At 49.3% G+C, this 20,377-nt stretch overlaps 1 protein-coding gene across 2 annotated transcripts in view; it reads left to right on the forward strand.

Moving 5' to 3' along the window:
* Nucleotides 1–1,443: 1,443 nt before the first annotated feature.
* The window catches only part of LOC141084482 (E3 ubiquitin-protein ligase RNF12-like), a 31,722-nt gene continuing 12,788 nt past the window's right edge, over nucleotides 1,444–20,377 (forward strand). The window contains exon 1 of one of the 2 annotated variants that reach the window (XM_073569185.1): nucleotides 1,444–1,670. In XM_073569185.1, coding sequence (XP_073425286.1) covers nucleotides 1,645–1,670 — 26 coding nt within the window. In that variant the 5' untranslated portion in view covers nucleotides 1,444–1,644. The remainder of the gene's footprint in view (nucleotides 1,671–20,377) is intronic. The other variant, XR_012231008.1, reaches the window with a different exon arrangement.

A 20,377-nucleotide genomic window follows, 5' to 3' on the forward strand; every position in this document is an offset into this window, starting at 1 on the left:
AACTAAACAGTCTTACTCATGATTTCAAGTTGTCCAATAAAATTTTGTTAAGCTGTAGCCGCCTTTGTCCTGAGCTGGATCACAGTTTGTTTTTTCCCTTCTCCTATTTGATGTGGATGCTCACCACAATCCATGCTGGGCATTGGCAAGCTGGGGGATTTAACTACAGACCGGTAAGCTGACTACACTTTTTTTTTCTCTCCTGCACACTAGTGGTACGCATAGTTTTCTCCTTGTGGCGGCGACAATAACGTTATCCACGTTGGAAACATGGGTGGAACACAAGTAAGAATTGTTGGAGCGTACAGCCATACTGTTTACATCACTTCCGGTTCCGGATTGTAGCGGTGAAATGTTCGCTCGTCCTCTGGAACGCAGGATGACTTCCATCCACCATACATCCAGTTCATGAGCTTGTACACTGCCTGGCGCAGTGATTGCATTACTCGCCCCCTTTCCCTTTATACCCGGGCACTTTTGTGAGATGCCTCAGACCAGCGGTGGACGCCGCGTCTGCACCACCATTCTCCAGGTAATACTACTCTGATTTCACCTACCGCGGCCGATGTTTTTCAGTGAATACTAGAAGGCCAATATATTTTTCCCACTTTTTCCCTTAGGCTGCATCCATTTATGCTTTTGCCCAGACTGAATGAACTTCAGTATAATTGCCCACGGGAATGTCTTTAACACTTTTATTGCATCCCTAGTCTGTATGATAGCTGTTTTCATCTTATGCACCTATTTCTATTATACGAGGCATTAACCCTGATATAACCAGTCAACCTATGGGTCGTAGCTGTCTTTTCTTCATCCCACTACAACTTTGAGTACGGTATGTCATGTCTCCTAGTGTGTACCACATGATCAGATTGTGCCTCGACTTATTTCTTCTCTACACCAGCACCCTTATGATTAATCGTGTTGCCATGCAAATTTTGTATATACTTTATTTTATTTCTTTCCTTGCTTGCTTTTCTATTTCTCACACGTTTCTATATTGTATATTAATATTGTTATTATGTATTTTCACAGTAACTGATGAAGGTCCTTTTATGTGACCGCAATGTTTGTCGTACCACTGTCTTGGATTGAATAAATCATCTGTTATATACTATCACAAAGTTGAGTGCCAGGTTCTTTCTTTGTAAATTGCCATGGTTTGGGAACCTACCTTGGCACCACTACCTCGCTGTGCACACGTTTATTCAGGGCCGCCAACAGGGCATAACAGACCTTACTCGTGTATGGGGCCCGGTGATTAGGGGGGCCCGGCGGCGCCTGAGCACGGTGGCAGCCCGGGCCGCAGTCAGGCCCCGGGCGGGCCCCCCCTACATTTTGTTCAGCCCCCCATCCCTGGCTTATTCTCCGCTTTTAATTATATGTGTGTGTGTCACATCATGGTGGATCCTGTCCCAGCAGCGCAGCGCCTGCCGGGCCCCTCCTTCCCCCCTGCCCAGTGCACCATAATCCAGCACCGCTCCCTCACGTGACGTCACATGCTGTGGGCAGCTGCTCTGCTCACTCCCCTTCCTCATTCCGGAGCAAGAGCAGAGAGGAGTACGCGCAGCTTGCCACGTGGCGGCTGCGTGGAACTGGGGAGCAGCTGCGCCAGTGGCAATCATAAAACAGGTCTGACAGTGGATGGCGAGGCGGCGGCAAGCAAGCAAGTAAGTAGTCTTTTCTGTCTCTGTCTGTCTCCCTCCCTCTCCCCGTGGCATGGCGCCCGCACTGATGATGGAGTCTGGGCACTGGGGGAGCCAGGGGCCTGGCCAAATCAGCTGGGCCCCTGGCTCCCCCAGGTCCTCATCAGCTGGGCTACTGGCTCCCCCAGACCCCCATGATCAGCCGGGCCCCTGGCTCACTCAGACCCCCATCAATCAGCCGGGGTTCAGCTGATGATGGAGGTCTGGGGAAGCCAGGAGCACGGCTGATGATGGGGATCCGGGGGAGCCAGGGGCCCGGCTGATGATGGGGTCTGGGGGAGCCAGGGGCCCGGCTGATGATGGAGGTCGGGGTGAGCCAGGGGCCTGGCTGATGATGGAGGTCAGGGTGAGCCAGGGGCCCGGCTGATGATGGAGGTCTGGGGAAGCCAGGGGCCCCGCTGATGATGGAGGTCTGGGGGAGCCAGGGACCCGGCTGATGATGGGGGTCTGGGGAAGCCAGGGGCCCGGCTGATGATGGAGGTCTGGGTGAGCCAGGGGCTGGGGTGGAGCCTGGGGGGAGTCTCAAGGGGCCCCGAAAATTTTGCCAGTATGGGGCCCCGAAATTCCTAGTGGCAGCGCTGTCCTTCAATAGTGATCGACAGCGTTCACCTTCCTGGAGCGAGAATTGTCTGCAGAGAAAGCTCAGTCAAGCCAGTGTTGGCAACCATTAGGCCAGGGTCAAACTAACCGACGCAAAATACGGTCCGTATTTTACATGCGTAATACGGATGAATGACCCCTAAATAGTGCTCCGTATGTAATCGGTAAGCAAGGTGTGGTCACGTATTTTGCGCATGTTAACATCCGTATGTAATCCGTATGCCATCCGTATGCCGAGATTTTCTCGCAGGCTTGCAAAATGGACATATAATGGAGCTATATGACAGGTTTTCTAAACACAAACGAAAGAACATATATAGACACTTAGAATGTGTGTGTGTATATATATATATATATATATATATATACACATGTCATTGAGACACACATATATATACAGTATATATTTATATTTCACAGAGCTCTTCATAGCAGAATAGTCACTAATTCAATTGCCGGCTTCTGTCAAATCATTCCCCAACCCGACATGAAATGACTAGAGTTGAGCGATACCGTCCGATACTTCAAAGTATCGTATCGGATGGTATCGGCCGATCTTTAAAAAAAGTATCGGTATCGCCGATTCCGATACCGGAAGTCCCATTCAAGTCTATGGGACTTCCGGTATCGGAATAAGAAAAACCCTTTCCTGCCCTTGTACAGCCTCTCTGGGGTCTGTACGGGCCTTTCGGGGGGCTGTGCCGGCCTGCCAGGGGGTCTGTGCAGGCTCCGGTGGTCTGTGCCGGCCTGCCGGTGGTCTGTGCAGGCTCCGGGGGGCTGTGCCGGCCTGCCGGGGGGCTGTGCCGGCCTGCCGGGGGGCTGTGCCGGCCTGCCGGGGGGCTGTGCAGGCTCCGGGGGGCTGTGCCGGCCTGCCGGGGGGCTGTGCCGGCCTGCCGGTGGTCTGTGCAGGCTCCGGGGGTCTGTGCAGGCATCGTCCGATGGGACTACAAGTCCCATCGGGCGATGCCTGCTACCATGACAGTGATTGACACATTAGCCAATGATGGGACAGTAGTAGTCCCATCATCCGGCTAATGTGTTAAATGTAAAAAAAATAAAAAAAAAAATTACATGCTACATACATACAACATGCATACTACATACATGCTACATTCATACTACATACTACATACATGCTACATTCATACTACATGCAACATACATACTACATATATACTACATGCATGCTACATACATACTACATGCTACATACATACTACATATATACTACATGCATGCTACATACATACTGCATGCTACATGCATGCTACATACATACTACATACATACTACATGCTACATACATACCACATATATACTACATACATACAATACATTCATACAATACATACATAGACATACAGTACATATAACATAGAGTAACATACTTACCAATACTTGTCACATTGTTCCCCGAAGCCATTGTCTTTCCGGAATAAATATTAACATAACAAACCACAAAAATACTCACCCACGATCCGAAGCAGTCCACGAGTGTGTCCCACGACGATCTTGGGTAGAGAACGGCAGCATCAGATGATGCTGCCGTTCTCTACGGGCTGCAGGAATCCAATGACGGAAGGTAGGTATCCTTCCGCACTGTATTCCTCCGCCACTTAAAAAAAAAAAAAAGTCCCTAGTCTCACTTTATGCCATTGCTGTGTGGGAAATTCCCACGCAGCAATGGCATAAAGTGAGACTAGGGACTTTTTTTTTTTTAAGTGGCGGAGGAATACAGTGCGGAAGGATACCTACCTTCCGTCATTGGATTCCTGCAGCCCGTAGAGAACGGCAGCATCATCTGATGCTGCCGTTCTCTACCCAAGATCGTCGTGGGACACACTCGTGGACTGCTTCGGATCGTGGGTGAGTATTTTTGTGGTTTGTTATGTTAATATTTATTCCGGAAAGACAATGGCTTCGGGGAACAATGTGACAAGTATTGGTAAGTATGTTACTCTATGTTATATGTACTGTATGTCTATGTATGTATTGTATGAATGTATTGTATGTATGTAGTATATATGTGGTATGTATGTAGCATGTAGTATGTATGTAGTATGTATGTAGCATGCATGTAGTATGTATGTAGCATGCATGTAGTATATATGTAGTATGTATGTAGCATGCATGTAGTATATATGTAGCATGTATGTAGTATGTATGTGGTATGTATGTAGCATGTAGTATGTATGTAGCATGCATGTAGTATATATGTAGTATGTATGTAGCATGTAGTATGTATGTAGTATGTATGTGGTATGTATGTAGCATGTAGTATGTATGTAGCATGCAGTATGTATGTAGCATGTATGTAGTATGTATGTAGTATATATGTAGTATGTATGTAGCATGTAGTATGTATGTAGCATGCAGTATGTATGTAGCATGTATGTAGTATATATGTAGTATGTATGTAGCATGTAGTATGTATGTAGCATGCATGTAGTATATATGTAGTATGTATGTAGCATGCATGTAGTATGTATGTAGTATGTATGTAGTATGTATGTAGCATGTAGTATGTATGTAGCATGCATGTATATGTATGTAGCATGTAGTATGTATGTAGCATGTATGTAGTATGTATGTAGTATATATGTAGTATGTATGTAGCATGTAGTATGTATGTAGCATGCATGTAGTATGTATGTAGTATTTTTTTTTTTTTTTTTTTTTTAACATTTAACACATTAGCCGGATGATGGGACTACTACTGTCCCATCATTGGCTAATGTGTCAATCACTGTCATGGTAGCAGGCATCGCCCGATGGGACTTGTAGTCCCATCGGACGATGCTTGCACAGACCCCCGGACATCAGCACAGCCCCCCGGCAGGCCGGCACAGCCCCCCGGCAGGCCGGTACAGACCCCCACAGGGTGCACAGACCACCGGCAGGCCGGCACAGCCCCCCGGCAGGCCGGCAGAGACCCCGGGCAGTCCACACAGCCCCCCGGCAGGCCGGCAGAGACCCCCGGAAGGCCCGAAATGACGGCGCATCATGATGCGCACACACCGCGCATCATGATGACGTCAGGCCGTCAATCAACTGAACTTCCGATTCCGATGCCAAATTCCGATATTGAAAAAATATCGGAAGTCGGTATCGGAATTCCGATACAGCAAGTATCGGCCGATACCCGATACTTGCGGTATCGGAATGCTCAACACTAGAAATGACACATGGTTTACATACAGTAAACGATTTCATTGTTATTCTGTATTTTCACAGTAACTGATGAAGGTCCTTTTATGTGACCGAAACGTTTGTCGTACCACTGTCTGGGATTGAATAAATCATCTGTTATATACTATCACAAAGTTGAGTGCCAGGTTCTTTCTTTGTATATTGCCACGGTTTGGGAACCTACCTTGGCACCACTATTCAGCTGTGCACACGTCTATTCAGGGCCGCCATCAGGGCATGACAGCCCTTACTTGTGTATGGGGCCCGGTGATTAGGGTGGGCCCGGCGGTGCCCAAGCACAGTGGCAGCCCGGGTCTCAGTCAGGCCCCAAGCGGGCCCCCCCTAAATTTTGTTCAGCCCCCCCTGGCCTGGCTTCTTCTCCGTTTTTAATTATTTGTGTGTGTCACATCATGGTGGATCCTGTCCCAGCGGCGCAGCGTCTGCCGGGCCCCTCCTTCCCCCCTGCCCAGTGCACCATGGTCCAGCACCGCCCCCTCATGTGACATCACATGCTGCGGGCGGTTGCTCTTCTCGCTCCCTTTCCTCATTCCGGAGCAAGAGCAGAGCGGTGTGCGCGCAGCTTGCCACGTGGCGGCTACGTGGGACTGGGAGTGGCTGCGCCGGTGGCAGTCAGAAAACAGGTCTGATGGTGGACGGCGAGGTGGTGGCAAGCGAGCAGGTAAGTAGTCTTTTCTGTCTCTGTCTGTCTCCCTCCCTCTCCCCGTGGCGTGGCGACCGCACTGATGATGGGGTCTGGGCCCTGGGGGAGCCAGGGGCCCGGCCAAATCAGCCGGGCCCCTGGCTCCCCCAGGCCCCCATCATCAGCCGGGCCCCTGGCTCCCCCAGACCCCCATCAATCAGCTGGGGTTCGACTGATGATGGAGGTGTGGGGGAGCCAGGAGCCCGTCTGATGATGGGGGTCTGGGGGGCTTATGATGGGGTGTGGGGGAGCCAGGGGCCCGACTGATGATGGAGGTCGGGGGGAGCCAGGGGCCTGGCTGATGATGGAGGTCGGGGGGAGCCAGGGGCCCAGCTGATGATAGGGTCTGGGGGAGCCAGGGGCCCAGCTGATGATGGAGGTCTGGGTGAGCCAGGGGCCCAGCTGATGATGGGGGTCTGGGGGAGCCAGGGGCCCAGCTGATGATGGAGGTCTGGGGAAGGCAGGGGCCCGGCTGATGATGGAGGCCTGGGGGAGCCAGTGGCCCAGCTGATGATGGAGGTCTGGGGGAGCCAGAGTCCCGGCTGATGATAGAGGTCTTGGGGAGCCAGGGGCCCGGCCGATGATGGGAGTCTGGGGGAACCAGGGGCCCGGCTGATGATGGGGGTCTAGGGAGCCATGCGCCCGGCCGATGATGGGAGTCTGGGGGAACCAGGGTCCCGGCTGATGATGGGGGTCTAGGGAGCCAGGGGCCCGGCTGATGATGGCGGTCTGGGGGAACCAGGGGCCCGGCTGATGATGGCGGTCTGGGGGAGCCAGGGGCCCAGCTGATGATGGGGGTCTGGGGGAGCCAGGAGCCCGGCTGATGATGGGGGTCTGGGGGAACCAGGGGGCCTGGCTGATGATGGAGTGAGCCAGGGGGCTGAAGATGGGGTGGGCCAGGGGCTGATGATGGGGGTCTGGGGAGCCAGGGGCCGGCTGATGTTGAAGGTCTGGGGCGCCAAGGGCCTGGTTGAGGATGGAGGTCTGGAAGAGCCAGGGGCCCGGCTGATGATGGAGGTCTGGGGGAGCAAGGGGCCCGTGTTGTGAGTTCATTTTCCCCCTTCAATACTGAGGCCCGAGGAACTCCCTCTTCTGGTAAAGAAAGGTAGTGAGCCTGATTAACAAACACCTGAGGCTGATGATGATGACTGGCTGAGTGGAGTTACTGACTTGATATAAGGCTGCCGACGCCCTTCTGCCCTGCGGGTGATTTCTCTGTGGGATCCTTGGAGACCAGTCTGAATTCCTGCTCCTCTAAAGCTAAGTTTGCTGCTCGGCTTTTTGCATTTGCGCTTTGACTTTGTTTGCTTTGTTTTTCTGGATTTCTGCCATTTCCTGCTGGGGTGTGCTGAATTCCTTTAGCTCTGTCTTCTGAAAATACCTGAGTGCTGATTTAGTTTTTGAAGCCTAGCTGCTTCAGGGTCTTTTTCATATCAGCTTGTTGGCTTATGTCTTTGATAGGGTTTTGGCAGATTGCAGACAGCAGCCTTCCTGTCCTTTCCTATCTAGGTAGTTTTGGGCCCTGGCTTTGCTCAGTCTATCTTTCTGTCTGTGTTAGTGTTTTCATCTTGCTTCACCGTCATTATATGTTGGGGGCTGCCTATTGCTTTGGGGTCTGCTCTGGGGCAGTTTAGATTTCCCCTTTCTTTCTTTAGGCCTATTTAATTCTCCGGCTGTGTTCGAGGGGTCTAGGGCATCGTAGGAACCCCCCACGGCTACTGCTAGTTGTGTTGATAGGTTCAGGGGTCTGCAATCTGATAGTTGCCAACTTCTCTGGTTTTCTGCACTTAGCTTGTATTTCTGTTTTTGCCTCCTACGGTGACTCAGTCATAACAGAATCACCCGCCATACCGCAGATCCTGGGGTACTCAATAGCAGGAAAGAATAGTAAAAAAAAAAAAAAAAAAAGTGTATATTTTTTCCTCTATATCTCTGAGGCCGTAGGGGGATTTTTTTTTTCTCTCAATGGAGATAAAGCAATTGTCTGATCGTGTGGAGCAGCTCGCTGCGGAAGTGCGGGGAATTTCCGCCTACCTTGCTCATTCACATGCTGCTGAACCAAAGATTCCTACACCTGATGTATTTTTTGGGGATCGGTCTAAATTTTTGAATTTCAAAAATAATTGTAAATTATTTTTTGCCTTGAAGCCTAACTCGTCAGGGAGCTCCGCGCAGCAGGTTAAAATTGTCATCTCTTTGCTGCGTGGCGATCCCCAGGATTGGGCGTTTTCTTTGAAACCAGATGATCCTATTCTGACTAATGTGAACGCATTTTTTCAGGCCTTGGGGTTGTTGTATGACGAACCTAATGCCATTGATCAGGCTGAAAAGACCTTGCTGGCATTGAACCAGGGTCGTGATTCTGCAGAATTGTAATGTCAAAAATTCCGAAAGTGGGCAGTACCGACTACCTGGAATGATAATGCCTTGGCTGCTCTCTTTCGGATGGGGTTGTCAGAAGCCGTAAAAGATACTCTGTTGGGATTTCCTGTTCCCTCTGGTCTTGACGATTCTATGTCATTAGCCATTCAGGTTGATCGGCGTTTGCGCGAACGCAAAGCTGCACGAGAGGTGTTGCCACCTGTTGAACAAATGTCTGAACCTATGCAATGTGATAGAGTTTTTTCCAGAGAGCAGCGTCAGGAGTTCAGAAGGCGTAATAAGTTGTGTTTTTTCTGTGGAGATGCCTCGCATATTATTTCTGTCTGTCCTAAACGAGAGAAACGCTTTGCACACACGTTTTCTGTTGGGGGTGTTCAACCTAAGTTTCTTCTGGCTATTACTCTGATCTGCTCCCTGTCCACATTTTCCGCCAAGGCTTTTGTGGATTCGGGAGCAGCCCTAAACCTAATGGACTTGGATTTTGCTAAACGTTGTGGATTTCCGATGACACCTCTGCAGACGCCTATCCCTTTGAGGGGGATTGATGCTACTCCTTTGGCTAAAAATAAACCTCAGTTTTGGACCCAGGTGGTAATGCGGGTCGCCCCAGACCATCAAGAAAATTGCAGATTTTTGGTGTTGCATAATCTGCATGATACTATTGTTCTGGGGTTTCCCTGGTTACAAATTCATAATCCAGTTTTGGATTGGAAATCTGTGTCTGTAGTGAGTTGGGGTTGTCAGTGTGCCTTTAGTGAGGCTCCGGTGTTTTCCACCTCTCCTCAGTCGCATGATGTTCCTGATTATTTGGCGGACTTTTATGAAGTATTTAGTGAGAATGAGTCTGCGTCTCTGCCTCCTCATAGGAGTTATGACTGTGCAATTGAACTGAGCCCGGGGTGTAAATTTCCCAAGGGTCGGCTCTTCAATTTATCTGTACCCGAGCACAAGGCTATGCGATCCTATATTAAGGAGGCGTTGGAGAAGGGTCATATTAGACCATCCTCGTCACCCTTAGGTGCTGTTTTTTTTTTGTAGCCAAAAAGGATGGATCATTAAGACCTTGTATTGATTATTGTGCCCTCAACAAAATTACTGTTAAATATCAGTATCCGTTACCCCTGATTTCTGATCTATTCTCCAGAGTTAAAGGTGCTTGCTGGTTTACCAAGCTTGACCTCAGGGGGGCGTATAATCTTATTCGCATTAAGCATGGAGATGAATGGAAGACGGCGTTTAATACTCCGGAGGGACATTTTGAGTACCTGGTGATGCCTTTTGGGCTCACTAATGCCCCTTCTGTCTTCCAGTGCTTCATGAACGATATTTTCTGAGATTTTGTCGATACATTTTTGATTATCTATCTGGATGATATTTTGATCTTCTCCAAGGATTGGGATTCTCATGTGGAACATATTCGGACTGTGTTCCGGATCTTGAGGGAGAATTACCTTTTATGTCAAAGGATCTAAATGCCTTTTTGGAGTACAGAGGATTTCTTTTTTGGGATTTATTTTGTCCCCGTCAACTATTGAAATGGACCCGGCCAAGGTACAGGCCATTTACAATTGGGTTCAGCCCACTTCTTTGAAGGCCCTCCAGAAGTTTTTGGGTTTTGCTAATTTTTATCGGAAATTTATAGCAAAATTTTCTAGTATTGCCAAGCCATTGACTGATTTGACTAAGAAGGGTGCTGATGTGTTAAATTGGTCTCCGGAGGCTGTTTCTTCCTTTCAGGAGCTGAAGCGAAGATTCACCTCCGCCCCAGTTTTGCGGCAATCTGATGTCTCACTTCCATTCCAAGTAGAGGTGGATGCTTCTGAGATTGGTGAAGGTGCTGTTTTGTCCCAAAAGGATCCTGTAACATCTAAAATGAATCCCTGTGCTTTCTTTTCCAGAAAGTTCTCTCCATCTGAACGTAATTATGATGTGGGGAATCGGGAACTGTTGGCCATGAAATGGGCATTTGAGGAGTGGAGACATTGGTTGGAGGGAGCTAAGCATCAAGTCGTGGTCCTCACTGACCACAAGAATTTGATTTACCTAGAGTCGGCTAAGCGCTTGAACCCTAGACAGGCTAGGTGGGCCTTGTTTTTTACACGTTTTGATTTTGTGGTTTCTTTTCTTCCTGGAACGAAGAATGTCAAGGCAGACGCCCTCTCTAGGAGCTTCTTTGCTGATTCTCCTGTGGTGACCAAGCCTGCTACCATCTTAGGCGAAGGGGTAGTTCTTTCTGCCATCTCGCCCGATTTGAGACGTGCTCTGGAAGAGTTCCAGGAGGACAAACCTGAGCATTGTCCCAGTGGAAAGTTGTATGTTCCTGAAAAGTGGAAGAAGAGAGTGATGTCTGAAGTTCATTGCTCTGCTTTGGCTGGTCATCCAGGTATTTTTGGTACTAGAGATCTGGTGAGTCGTTTTTTTTGGTGGCCCTCCTTGTCTCGTGATGTCAGGAATTTTGTGCAGTCCTGTGGGACGTGCTCCCGGTCTAAATCGTCTTCTCGCTCTAGTGGGTTGTTGATGCCTTTGCCTGTCCCCAAGAGGCCATGGACCCATATTTCAATGGATTTCATCTCTGATATGCCTGTCTCTCAAAGGATGACTGTTATTTGGGTGATTTGTGATAGGTTCTCTAAGATGGTTCATCTTGTACCACTCCCTAAGTTGCCGTCTTCCTCTGAGTTGGTGCCCCTGTTTTTACAACAGGTGGTTCGTTTGCACGGGATTCCTGAGAACTTTGTATCTGACAGAGGAGTCCAGTTTGTGTCTAGATTTTGGAGAACTTTCTGTTCCAGGCTGGGAATTCAGTTGTCCTCCTCTGCTTTTCACCCTCAGACCAATGGGCAGACAGAGAGAACAAACCAGACCTTGGAGTCATATTTGAGATGTTTTATTTCTGCTGATCAGGATGATTGGGTTTCATTTTTGCCCTTGGCCGAATTTGCTTTAAATAATAGAGCTAGTTCTACCACTTTGATGTCACCTTTTTTTTGTAACTTTGGGTTTCATCGTTGATTTTCTTCAGGGCAGGTGGAGCCCTCTGCCTGCCCAGGTGTTGACACTGTGGTGGAGAGAATGCACCAGATCTGGGACCAAGTGGTGGATAAGTTATCTCTCTCCCAGGAAAAGGCCCAGCGGTTTTCCAACCGACATAGGTCCATTGGTCCCCAGTTTAAGGTTGGTGATATGGTGTGGTTATCATCAAAAAATATTGCTATGAAGGTGGCTTCTCCTAAGTTTAAGCCTAGATTTATTGGACCTTACAAGATTGTGGAGATTATTAATCCGGTCTCTTTTAGTTTGGCTCTTCCTGTCACATTTAAAATCCATAATGTGTTCCATAAATCTTTGTTGAAGAGGTTTGTTGAACCTGTTGTTCCCGGGGGTGGCACCTCCAGACCCTGTATTGGTTGAAGGTAACATGGAATATGAGGTAGAGAAAGTACTGGATTCCCATCTGGCTAGACGGAAACTCCAGTATTTGGTTAAGTGGAAGGGTTATGGTCAGGAGGATAATTCCTGGGTCTCTGCCTCTGATATTCATGCCAAAAGATTGGTGCGTGCCTTTCATCGGGCTCACCCTGATCGCCCTGGTGGCGTGGTTGAGGGTTCGGTGACCCCTCCTCAAGGGGGAGGTACTGTTGTGAGTTCATTTTCCCCTTCAATACTGAGGCCCGAGGAACTCCCTCTTCTGGTAAAGAAAGGTAGTGAGCCTGATTATCAAACACCTGAGGCTGATGATGATGACTGGCTGAGTGGAGTTACTGACTGGATATAAGGCTGCCGACGCTCTTCTGCCCTGCGGGTGATTTCTCTGTGGGATCCTTGGAGACCAGTCTGAATTCCTGCTCCTCTAAAGCTAAGTTTGCTGCTCGGCTTTTTGCATTTGCGCTTTGACTTTGTTTGCTTTGTTTTTCTGGATTTCTGCCATTTCCTGCTGGGGTGTGCTGAATTCCTTTAGCTCTGTCTTCTGAAAATACCTGAGTGCTGATTTAGTTTTTGAAGCCTAGCTGCTTCAGGGTCTTTTTCATATCAGCTTGTTGGCTTATGTCTTTGATAGGGTTTTGGCAGATTGCAGACAGCAGCCTTCCTGTCCTTTCCTATCTAGGTAGTTTTGGGCCCTGGCTTTGCTCAGTCTATCTTTCTGTCTGTGTTAGTGTTTTTATCTTGCTTCACCGTCATTATATGTTGGGGGCTGCCTATTGCTTTGGGGTCTGCTCTGGGGCAGTTTAGATTTCCCCTTTCTTTCTTTAGGCCTTGTCATGTCCCACGACTTGGGAAATCATTTAATATTTGCATTGTTTGTGTTGCATCATCTGTTGCTAGGCAGAAGTTTGCCTTTCCCTGTATTTTGTCCCAACTCTCTCCCTGTAGTCCTGTGATGTATGTTTGTTCCCTCCCTTATTCTCCATTTTGTGATCGTCCCTCCATCTGTATGCATCTTCTTACATGTCCTCTGAAGAATATTCCTTTTTACCTGCTGCTTTCATCATAATACAAGAATTTCAGTTAAAGCATCCCTCTTTTCCTGGAGTCTTCTTACATGAGATCGTGGCTGAGTTAAGCTGTCTGATTAATCGGTATGAACGTGAGTACAGGTCGATACGGAAGGGATCCAGAAAGAGAGGTCTATCCAGGCACCATACGTTCTACATATCCATAAGTCAGAATAGTAAAAAGGAATAACCTGCCTTCAGAGACAGTAACTCAAGGTCTGTGCTAAATCTCAGTGGAAAAGAACATTTCCCAGATAGACTGTAACCCAGTTCCAGCCAGACCCCAGCGTGCATAGAAGCCACACACTGCAGCTGAACAGAGAGGAATATAACTCCCATCATTACACAGGACCCTGCAGCTGCTCCAGCATTAGATACAAAGTATCAACTCTGTGCAGAGTCTGTGTATTTCCTGTTGCTGAACAGTGAGAAGTATAACCCTCATCATCCACTCTTCCTGCCTGCAATCTAATCATGTCTGAAGCAAGGAATACAATGTCCCTACCAGACTTACAAGCACAGGAAAGAGACCCAGACCCCTATCCACCATCTAGCGAAAGGGGAAAACGTACAGTCAAACCCACATGGAAAGTCATGGAGAATTTAGAGACTGCAAAATGTGAATTATATAGTGATGTGTCTTCAGTATGGAAGAAAGTGCTGAGTCATATAGACACTGCATCAAGGCCTGCTTCTCATGAGTTACCACCAGAGGGAGTCCTAGAACAATTATGCACAGCATACCAAATGTATATGGAGAAGAGTGACCAATACATTATTCTCCTGAAGAAACTGAATCTCCCAGAGACTTTAAACGAATTGCAAGGTTTCCAGCAGCTTAATTCTGAAAGAGACTGCACTGTACGTGACATTAAAGCCAAGATAGAGGCTAGAATCGCACGAACACCAGATGCATCAACTCGCTCATCCAAATCGTGTAAGCACTCAAAACGTTCATCTAGGTCAAGTTCATCAAAATATTCTACTCTTACTGAGCAGCTTATAAGAGCACGTGCTAAGGCTGAAACTACTAAGGTACAAGCTGCCTTTGTACAAAAGAGAGCAGAAATGGATGCAGCTGCTGCACAAAAGAGAGCAGAAATGGATGCTGAAGCGGCACGCATGGAAGCTCTAGAGAAGGAATGTGAGCATGCAACAGCCATGGCAGAATTAAAGGTACTCGAGCAGGCTATCAGTGGGAGTCAGAGACAGCGTCAGTTTGTGTGAAATGGAGGCAGAAGACCCTATCGAACGCACAAGAGACTACGTGCTAAGCCAAGATGGCGAACCGCAGATCATCACTAACACTCCTGAAGGTGTTGACGCTTCTCCAGAGCACCAGGATGCCGATCCACTTACAGAATCCTGCATTCAAGGTCAGTACAATGCTCCCAAACTTGAACTTCCTTCATATTCCAGTATGCGCCAAAACCCTGCATCTCACCAAACTCCACAGGCTAATACCTACATGCAACCCAATATGCCGGCAGGTCATTATACCCTCGACAACCACACAGTGCCACCTCCGCAGGTAGCAGAAACTATACCCACCAAACCAGTTGCTGGACTAAATGTACATGCCACTCCATACTTCCCCATGTTTCAAGGCCAAGACGTCTCCACCCCTATGTACAACACCGCTCAGCCTACAATTGTGCATCCTAAGTCAGAAAGAACAGACATGTCCGACTTCGCAAGGTACATGATTCGTCGTGAACTTACTAAAACCGGTCTCACAAGGTTCGACGACCAACCTGAAAATTACAGAGATTGGAAAAGTGCCTTTAGAACCGTAACTAGTGACCTCGGCATCACTGCTGCGGAAGAGCTGGACCTGCTGATCAGATGGTTAGGACCACAATCCACAGAGCGTGTCAAGAGACTCAGGTCTGTACATATCAGTAATCCAACGGCTGGTCTCATGGCTACATGGGAAAGATTAGAGAGAAACTTTGGCAGTCCAGAAGCCATAGAGGATGCACTGTTCAAGCGACTACAGAGTTTTCCAAAGATATCCAGCAAGGACAGTTCAAAGTTCCTAGAGCTCAGTGACCTGCTGTTAGAGCTCCAGCTGGCCAAGGCAGACACCCACCTACCTGGCCTTAGCTACCTGGACACTGCTCGTGGAGTAAACCCCATTATCTCCAAGCTACCATACAATGTACAAGAGAAGTGGACTACAATAGGGTCAAAATACAAGAAAGACCTTCAAATGTCATTTCCTCCGTTCTCCTACTTCTGTGAGTTTATAAAAGACATTGCAGAGCGTAAGAACGACCCAAGCTTTTCCTACGGAGAATCCAGTGGCCCAGCTTCACCTCCCTCTAAATACGTGAGCACACGCTCGAATGACAGAAACCGCAGGAGTCCAGTTTCAGTGAAGAAGACGGATATTCTTCCCTTACCAACATCAGCCCCAGGCAAGAGCAACAAGGGTGAAAAGATAGAGAACCCAAATCGTGAGTGTCCCATCCACAAGAAGCCACATCCCTTAAAAAAGTGCATCGGCTTCAGGAAGAAACCGCTCCAAGAACGCAAGGAACTTCTAAAGAAGTTCGGGGTATGCTACAGATGTTGTGCTTCTACTGAACACCTTACTAAAGACTGTAAAACTACAATTAAGTGTATGGAGTGTGACAGTGAGGATCACGTACAAGCACTCCACCCATACCGTCCTGACTCTACACGTACTCCTTCCCCCACCACGAGCCATGGCGGGGAGGACGCAGCTCAAACTGCAAGTCATACCACAATATCTTCTTCATGCACAGAAGTCTGCGGAGAAGGTCTCTGGGACAAGTCCTGTGCGAAGATTTGCCTGGTGAACGTATATCCCAACGGTCACCCAGAGAAAGCCGCGAAGGTGTACGTCCTCTTGGATGATCAGAGCAACCGATCACTTGCAAGGTCAGAACTCTTTGATATGTTTAACTTAAAGGGAAATGCTTACCCTAACACCTTAAGTACCTGCAGCGGTGTTACAGAGGTCTCTGGGAGAAGGGCCAGTGGTCTTATAGCGACATCCCTCGACAACACCGTGGAGATACCCTTACCTACACTTGTCGCGTGCAACCAGATTCCATCCAATCAAGAAGAGATCCCAACGCCAGAGGCTGCTCTTCATCACCTACATCTCAAGGGGATAGCAAACAAGATACCAGCCCTCAACAACAGCGCAGATATCCTGATTCTGCTTGGCAGAGACATTCTCCGGCTGCACAAGGTACGTCAGCAAATTAACGGACCACACGACGCACCATATGCCCAACGCTTTGATCTAGGCTGGGTAATTATAGGCGATGTTTGCATACACAAGATGAAGAGACCTAATAACATCTCCTCTTACAAAACACACATCTTGCCAAATGGTCGCAGCACTCATTTTCAGCCATGCCCACATCATTACTGGGTGAAAGAGAAAGTGAGCAACACCAAGAGGCAACAGGAATCCTTCAACAACATGAACATGCTCCAGCCCTGGGACGAAAACCTCGGGTCAACAGTGTTCGATTCCACAAGTGAAGACAACAAGTTAGCACCCACAAGGGAAGATAAAGAATTCATAAAGGTTATGGACAAAGAATTTGTTCAAGATGACTCCAACAGTTGGGTAGCTCCTTTACCCTTTCGTTTCCCAAGAGCGAGGTTGCCAAACAACCTGCAGCAAGCAACTGCAAGGTTCTCATCCTTAAAACGTACCCTAAAGAGGAAACCAGAGATGGAGAAGCATTTCATTGACTTTATGCAGAACATCTTTGACAAAGATCATGCTGAACCTGCGCCACCACTGAAGGAAGGAGAAGAATGTTGGTACCTTCCATCCTTTGGTGTCTATCATCCTCGCAAGCCTAACCAGATCAGAGTGGTGTTTGACTCCAGTGCTCAGTATGAAGGCCTCTCTCTCAACAACCTGCTACTAACTGGACCCAACCTGAACAACAGCCTCCTTGGAGTATTGATCCACTTCAGACAAGAACCTGTTGCTATAATGGCCGACATCCAGCAGATGTTTCATTGCTTCATCATGAAGGAAGACAGCAGAAACTATCTTAGGTTCCTATTGCAAAAAGACAACAATGTCAACAATCAAGTCATAGACTACCGGATGAAGGTCCATGTCTTCGGCAACAGTCCTTCACCTGCTGTGGCGATCTACGGACTGAGACGGACAGCCCAGGAAGGTGAGAGAGAGTACGGATCCGATGCTCGTCAATTCGTAGAGAAGAACTTCTACGTAGACAACGGGCTCAAGTCCTTGCCCACAAGTGAAGAGGCAATTGACCTACTCTCCAGGACACAGGAAATGCTATCCACATCAAACCTCGGACTCCACAAGATCATCTCTAACAGTCAAGAAGTAATGAGCGCGTTTCCATCTGAGGACCATGCCACGAACCTAAAGGACCTCAACCTAGGTTCTGATGTTCCTCCCACACAGCGCAGCCTTGGTCTACTGTGGGATATCAAACAGGACACCTTCACCTTCCAAGTGTCGCCCTGTGACAAACCCTTTACCAAACGAGGAGTCCTATCTGTCATAAACAGCATCTACGATCCTCTCGGGTTTGTAGCATCCATCACTATTCAAGGCAAGATACTGTTAAGACAGCTCACTGCCGAGAACACTGATTGGGACACCCCGCTTCCGACTCAGAAACAGCAAAGGTGGGAGACATGGAAGAAGTCCTTGAAGTTCTTAGAGCAACTCCAAGTCCCACGTTGTTATTCTCCAATGATTCTTACCCCAGCTACACTTCTTACACAGAAGATTGGAGCTGCTACAGTTCCTCCCGGGAATTTTGATAACAAGGACATTTACAAACGTCAGTGGAAGCAAGTACAACACATAGCCAACGTATTTTGGCACCGTTGGAAGACCGAATACTTGCACCTGCTTCAAAACCGTCACAAATGGCAGACACCCAGTCCCAATCTCCAAGAAGGAGACCTTGTCCTCTTAAAAGACAAAGAGGCACATCGTAACGACTGGCCAATGGGTCTTATCACCAAGGTCATGCCCAGCGAGGACGGAAAGACTCGTAAGACAGAAGTTAAGGTGACAAAAGGGGGCTCTACCCGAACCTTCTTCCGTCCGGTCACTGATCTCGTGCTGCTTCTACCAAAGGAGGACGTCACATGAACTGAACATTGCTCCTGGACGTTGCTCACGGCAGGGAGCATACCTACTCATTCCCCAGTTTTATTGAACATTGACATTTTCCATTGGATTGAACTTTGAACATTGCCATTGGATTGCTGGGTTGGTGGAAGAGTTGGCATGTTTGCGGCTTCCCCAATCCGAAGATGGGTTTAATAGACTTGGACTTATCTTCCGGTGTGATCTACGGGTCAACAACAACGAGTTGGACTTTAAAAATGTTTGATGTTTATTATTGCATACATGTTTTTCTTTTCTCTTGTTTTTCAGGTTCGAACGACTTCGAAGAATTAAGGACATCTTGAAATCCAAGGATTTCAGACGGGGAGTGTCATGTCCCACGACTTGGGAAATCATTTAATATTTGCATTGTTTGTGTTGCATCATCTGTTGCTAGGCAGAAGTTTGCCTTTCCCTGTATTTTGTCCCAACTCTCTCCCTGTAGTCCTGTGATGTATGTTTGTTCCCTCCCTTATTCTCCATTTTGTGATCGTCCCTCCATCTGTATGCATCTTCTTACATGTCCTCTGAAGAATATTCCTTTTTACCTGCTGCTTTCATCATAATACAAGAATTTCAGTTAAAGCATCCCTCTTTTCCTGGAGTCTTCTTACATGAGATCGTGGCTGAGTTAAGCTGTCTGATTAATCGGTATGAACGTGAGTACAGGTCGATACGGAAGGGACCCAGAAAGAGAGGTCTATCCAGGCACCATACGTTCTACATATCCATGAGTCAGAACAGGCCTATCTAATTCTCCGGCTGTGTTCGAGGGGTCTAGGGCATCGTAGGAACCCCCCACGGCTACTGCTAGTTGTGTTGATAGGTTCAGGGGTCTGCAATCTGATAGTTGCCAACTTCTCTGGTTTTCTGGACTTAGCTTGTATTTCTGTTTTTGCCTCCTACGGTGACTCAATCATAACAGGCCCGGCTGATGATGGCGGTCTGGGGGAGCCGGAGGGCCGGCTGATGATGGAGGTCTGGAAGAGCCAGGGGCCCGGCTGATGATGGAGGTCTGGGGGAGCCAGGGGCCCGGCTGATGATGGGGGTCTGGGGGAGCCAGGGGCCCGGCTGATGATGGAGGTCTGGGGGAGCCAGGGGCCCAGCTGATGATGGAGGTCTGGGGGAGCTAGGGGCCCAGCTGATGATGGACATCTGGGGGAGCCAGGGGCCCAGCTGATGATGGTCTGGGGGAGCCAGGGGCCCGGCTGATGATGGAGGTCTGGGGGAGCCAGGAGCCCGTCTGATGATGGGGGTCTGGGGGGCTTATGATGGAGGTCGGGGGGAGCCAGGGGCCTGGCTGATGATGGAGGTCTGGGGAAGCCAGGGGCCCGGCTGATGATGGGGTCTGGGGGAGCCAGGGGTCCAGCTGATGATGGAGGTCTGGGTGAGCCAGGGGCTCAGCTGATGATGGGGGTCTGGGGGAGCCAGGGGCCCAGCTGATGATGGAGGTCTGGGGAAGGCAGGGGCCCGGCTGATGATGGAGGCCTGGGGGAGCCAAGGGGCCCAGCTGATGATGGAGGTCTGGGGGAGCCAGAGTCCCGGCTGATGATAGATGTCTTGGGGAGCCAGTGGCCCGGCTGATGATGGGGGTCTGGGGGAACCAGGGGCCCGGCTGATGATGGGGGTCTGGGGAGCCAGTGGCACGGCTGATGATGGACGTCTGGGGGAGCCAGGCGCCCGGCTGATGATGGCGGTCTGGGGGAGCCAGGGGCCCAGCTGATGATGGGGGTCTGGGGGAGCCAGGGGCCCAGCTGATGATGGGGGTCTGGGGGAGCCAGGGGCCCAGCTGATGATGGAGGTCTGGGGAAGGCAGGGGCCCGGCTGATGATGGAGGCCTGGGGGAGCCAGGGGCCCAGCTGATGATGGAGGTCTGGGGGAGCCAGAGTCCCGGCTGATGATAGATGTCTTGGGGAGCCAGGGGCCCGGCTGATGATGGGGGTCTGGGGGAACCAGGGGCCCGGCTGATGATGGGGGTCTGGGGAGCCAGTGGCCCAGCTGATGATGGACGTCTGGGGGAGCCAGGGGCCCGGCTGATGATGGCGGTCTGGGGGAGCCAGGGGCCCAGCTGATGGGGGTCTGGGGGAGCCAGGGGGCCTGGCTGATGATGGGGGTCTGGGGAGCCAGTGGCCCGGCTGATGATGGACGT

Source organism: Dendrobates tinctorius, unplaced genomic scaffold (genome assembly GCF_039654945.1).
Source record: "Dendrobates tinctorius isolate UK_male_01 unplaced genomic scaffold, ASM3965494v1 ptg000023l, whole genome shotgun sequence".
Taxonomy (NCBI): Eukaryota; Metazoa; Chordata; class Amphibia; order Anura; family Dendrobatidae; genus Dendrobates; species Dendrobates tinctorius.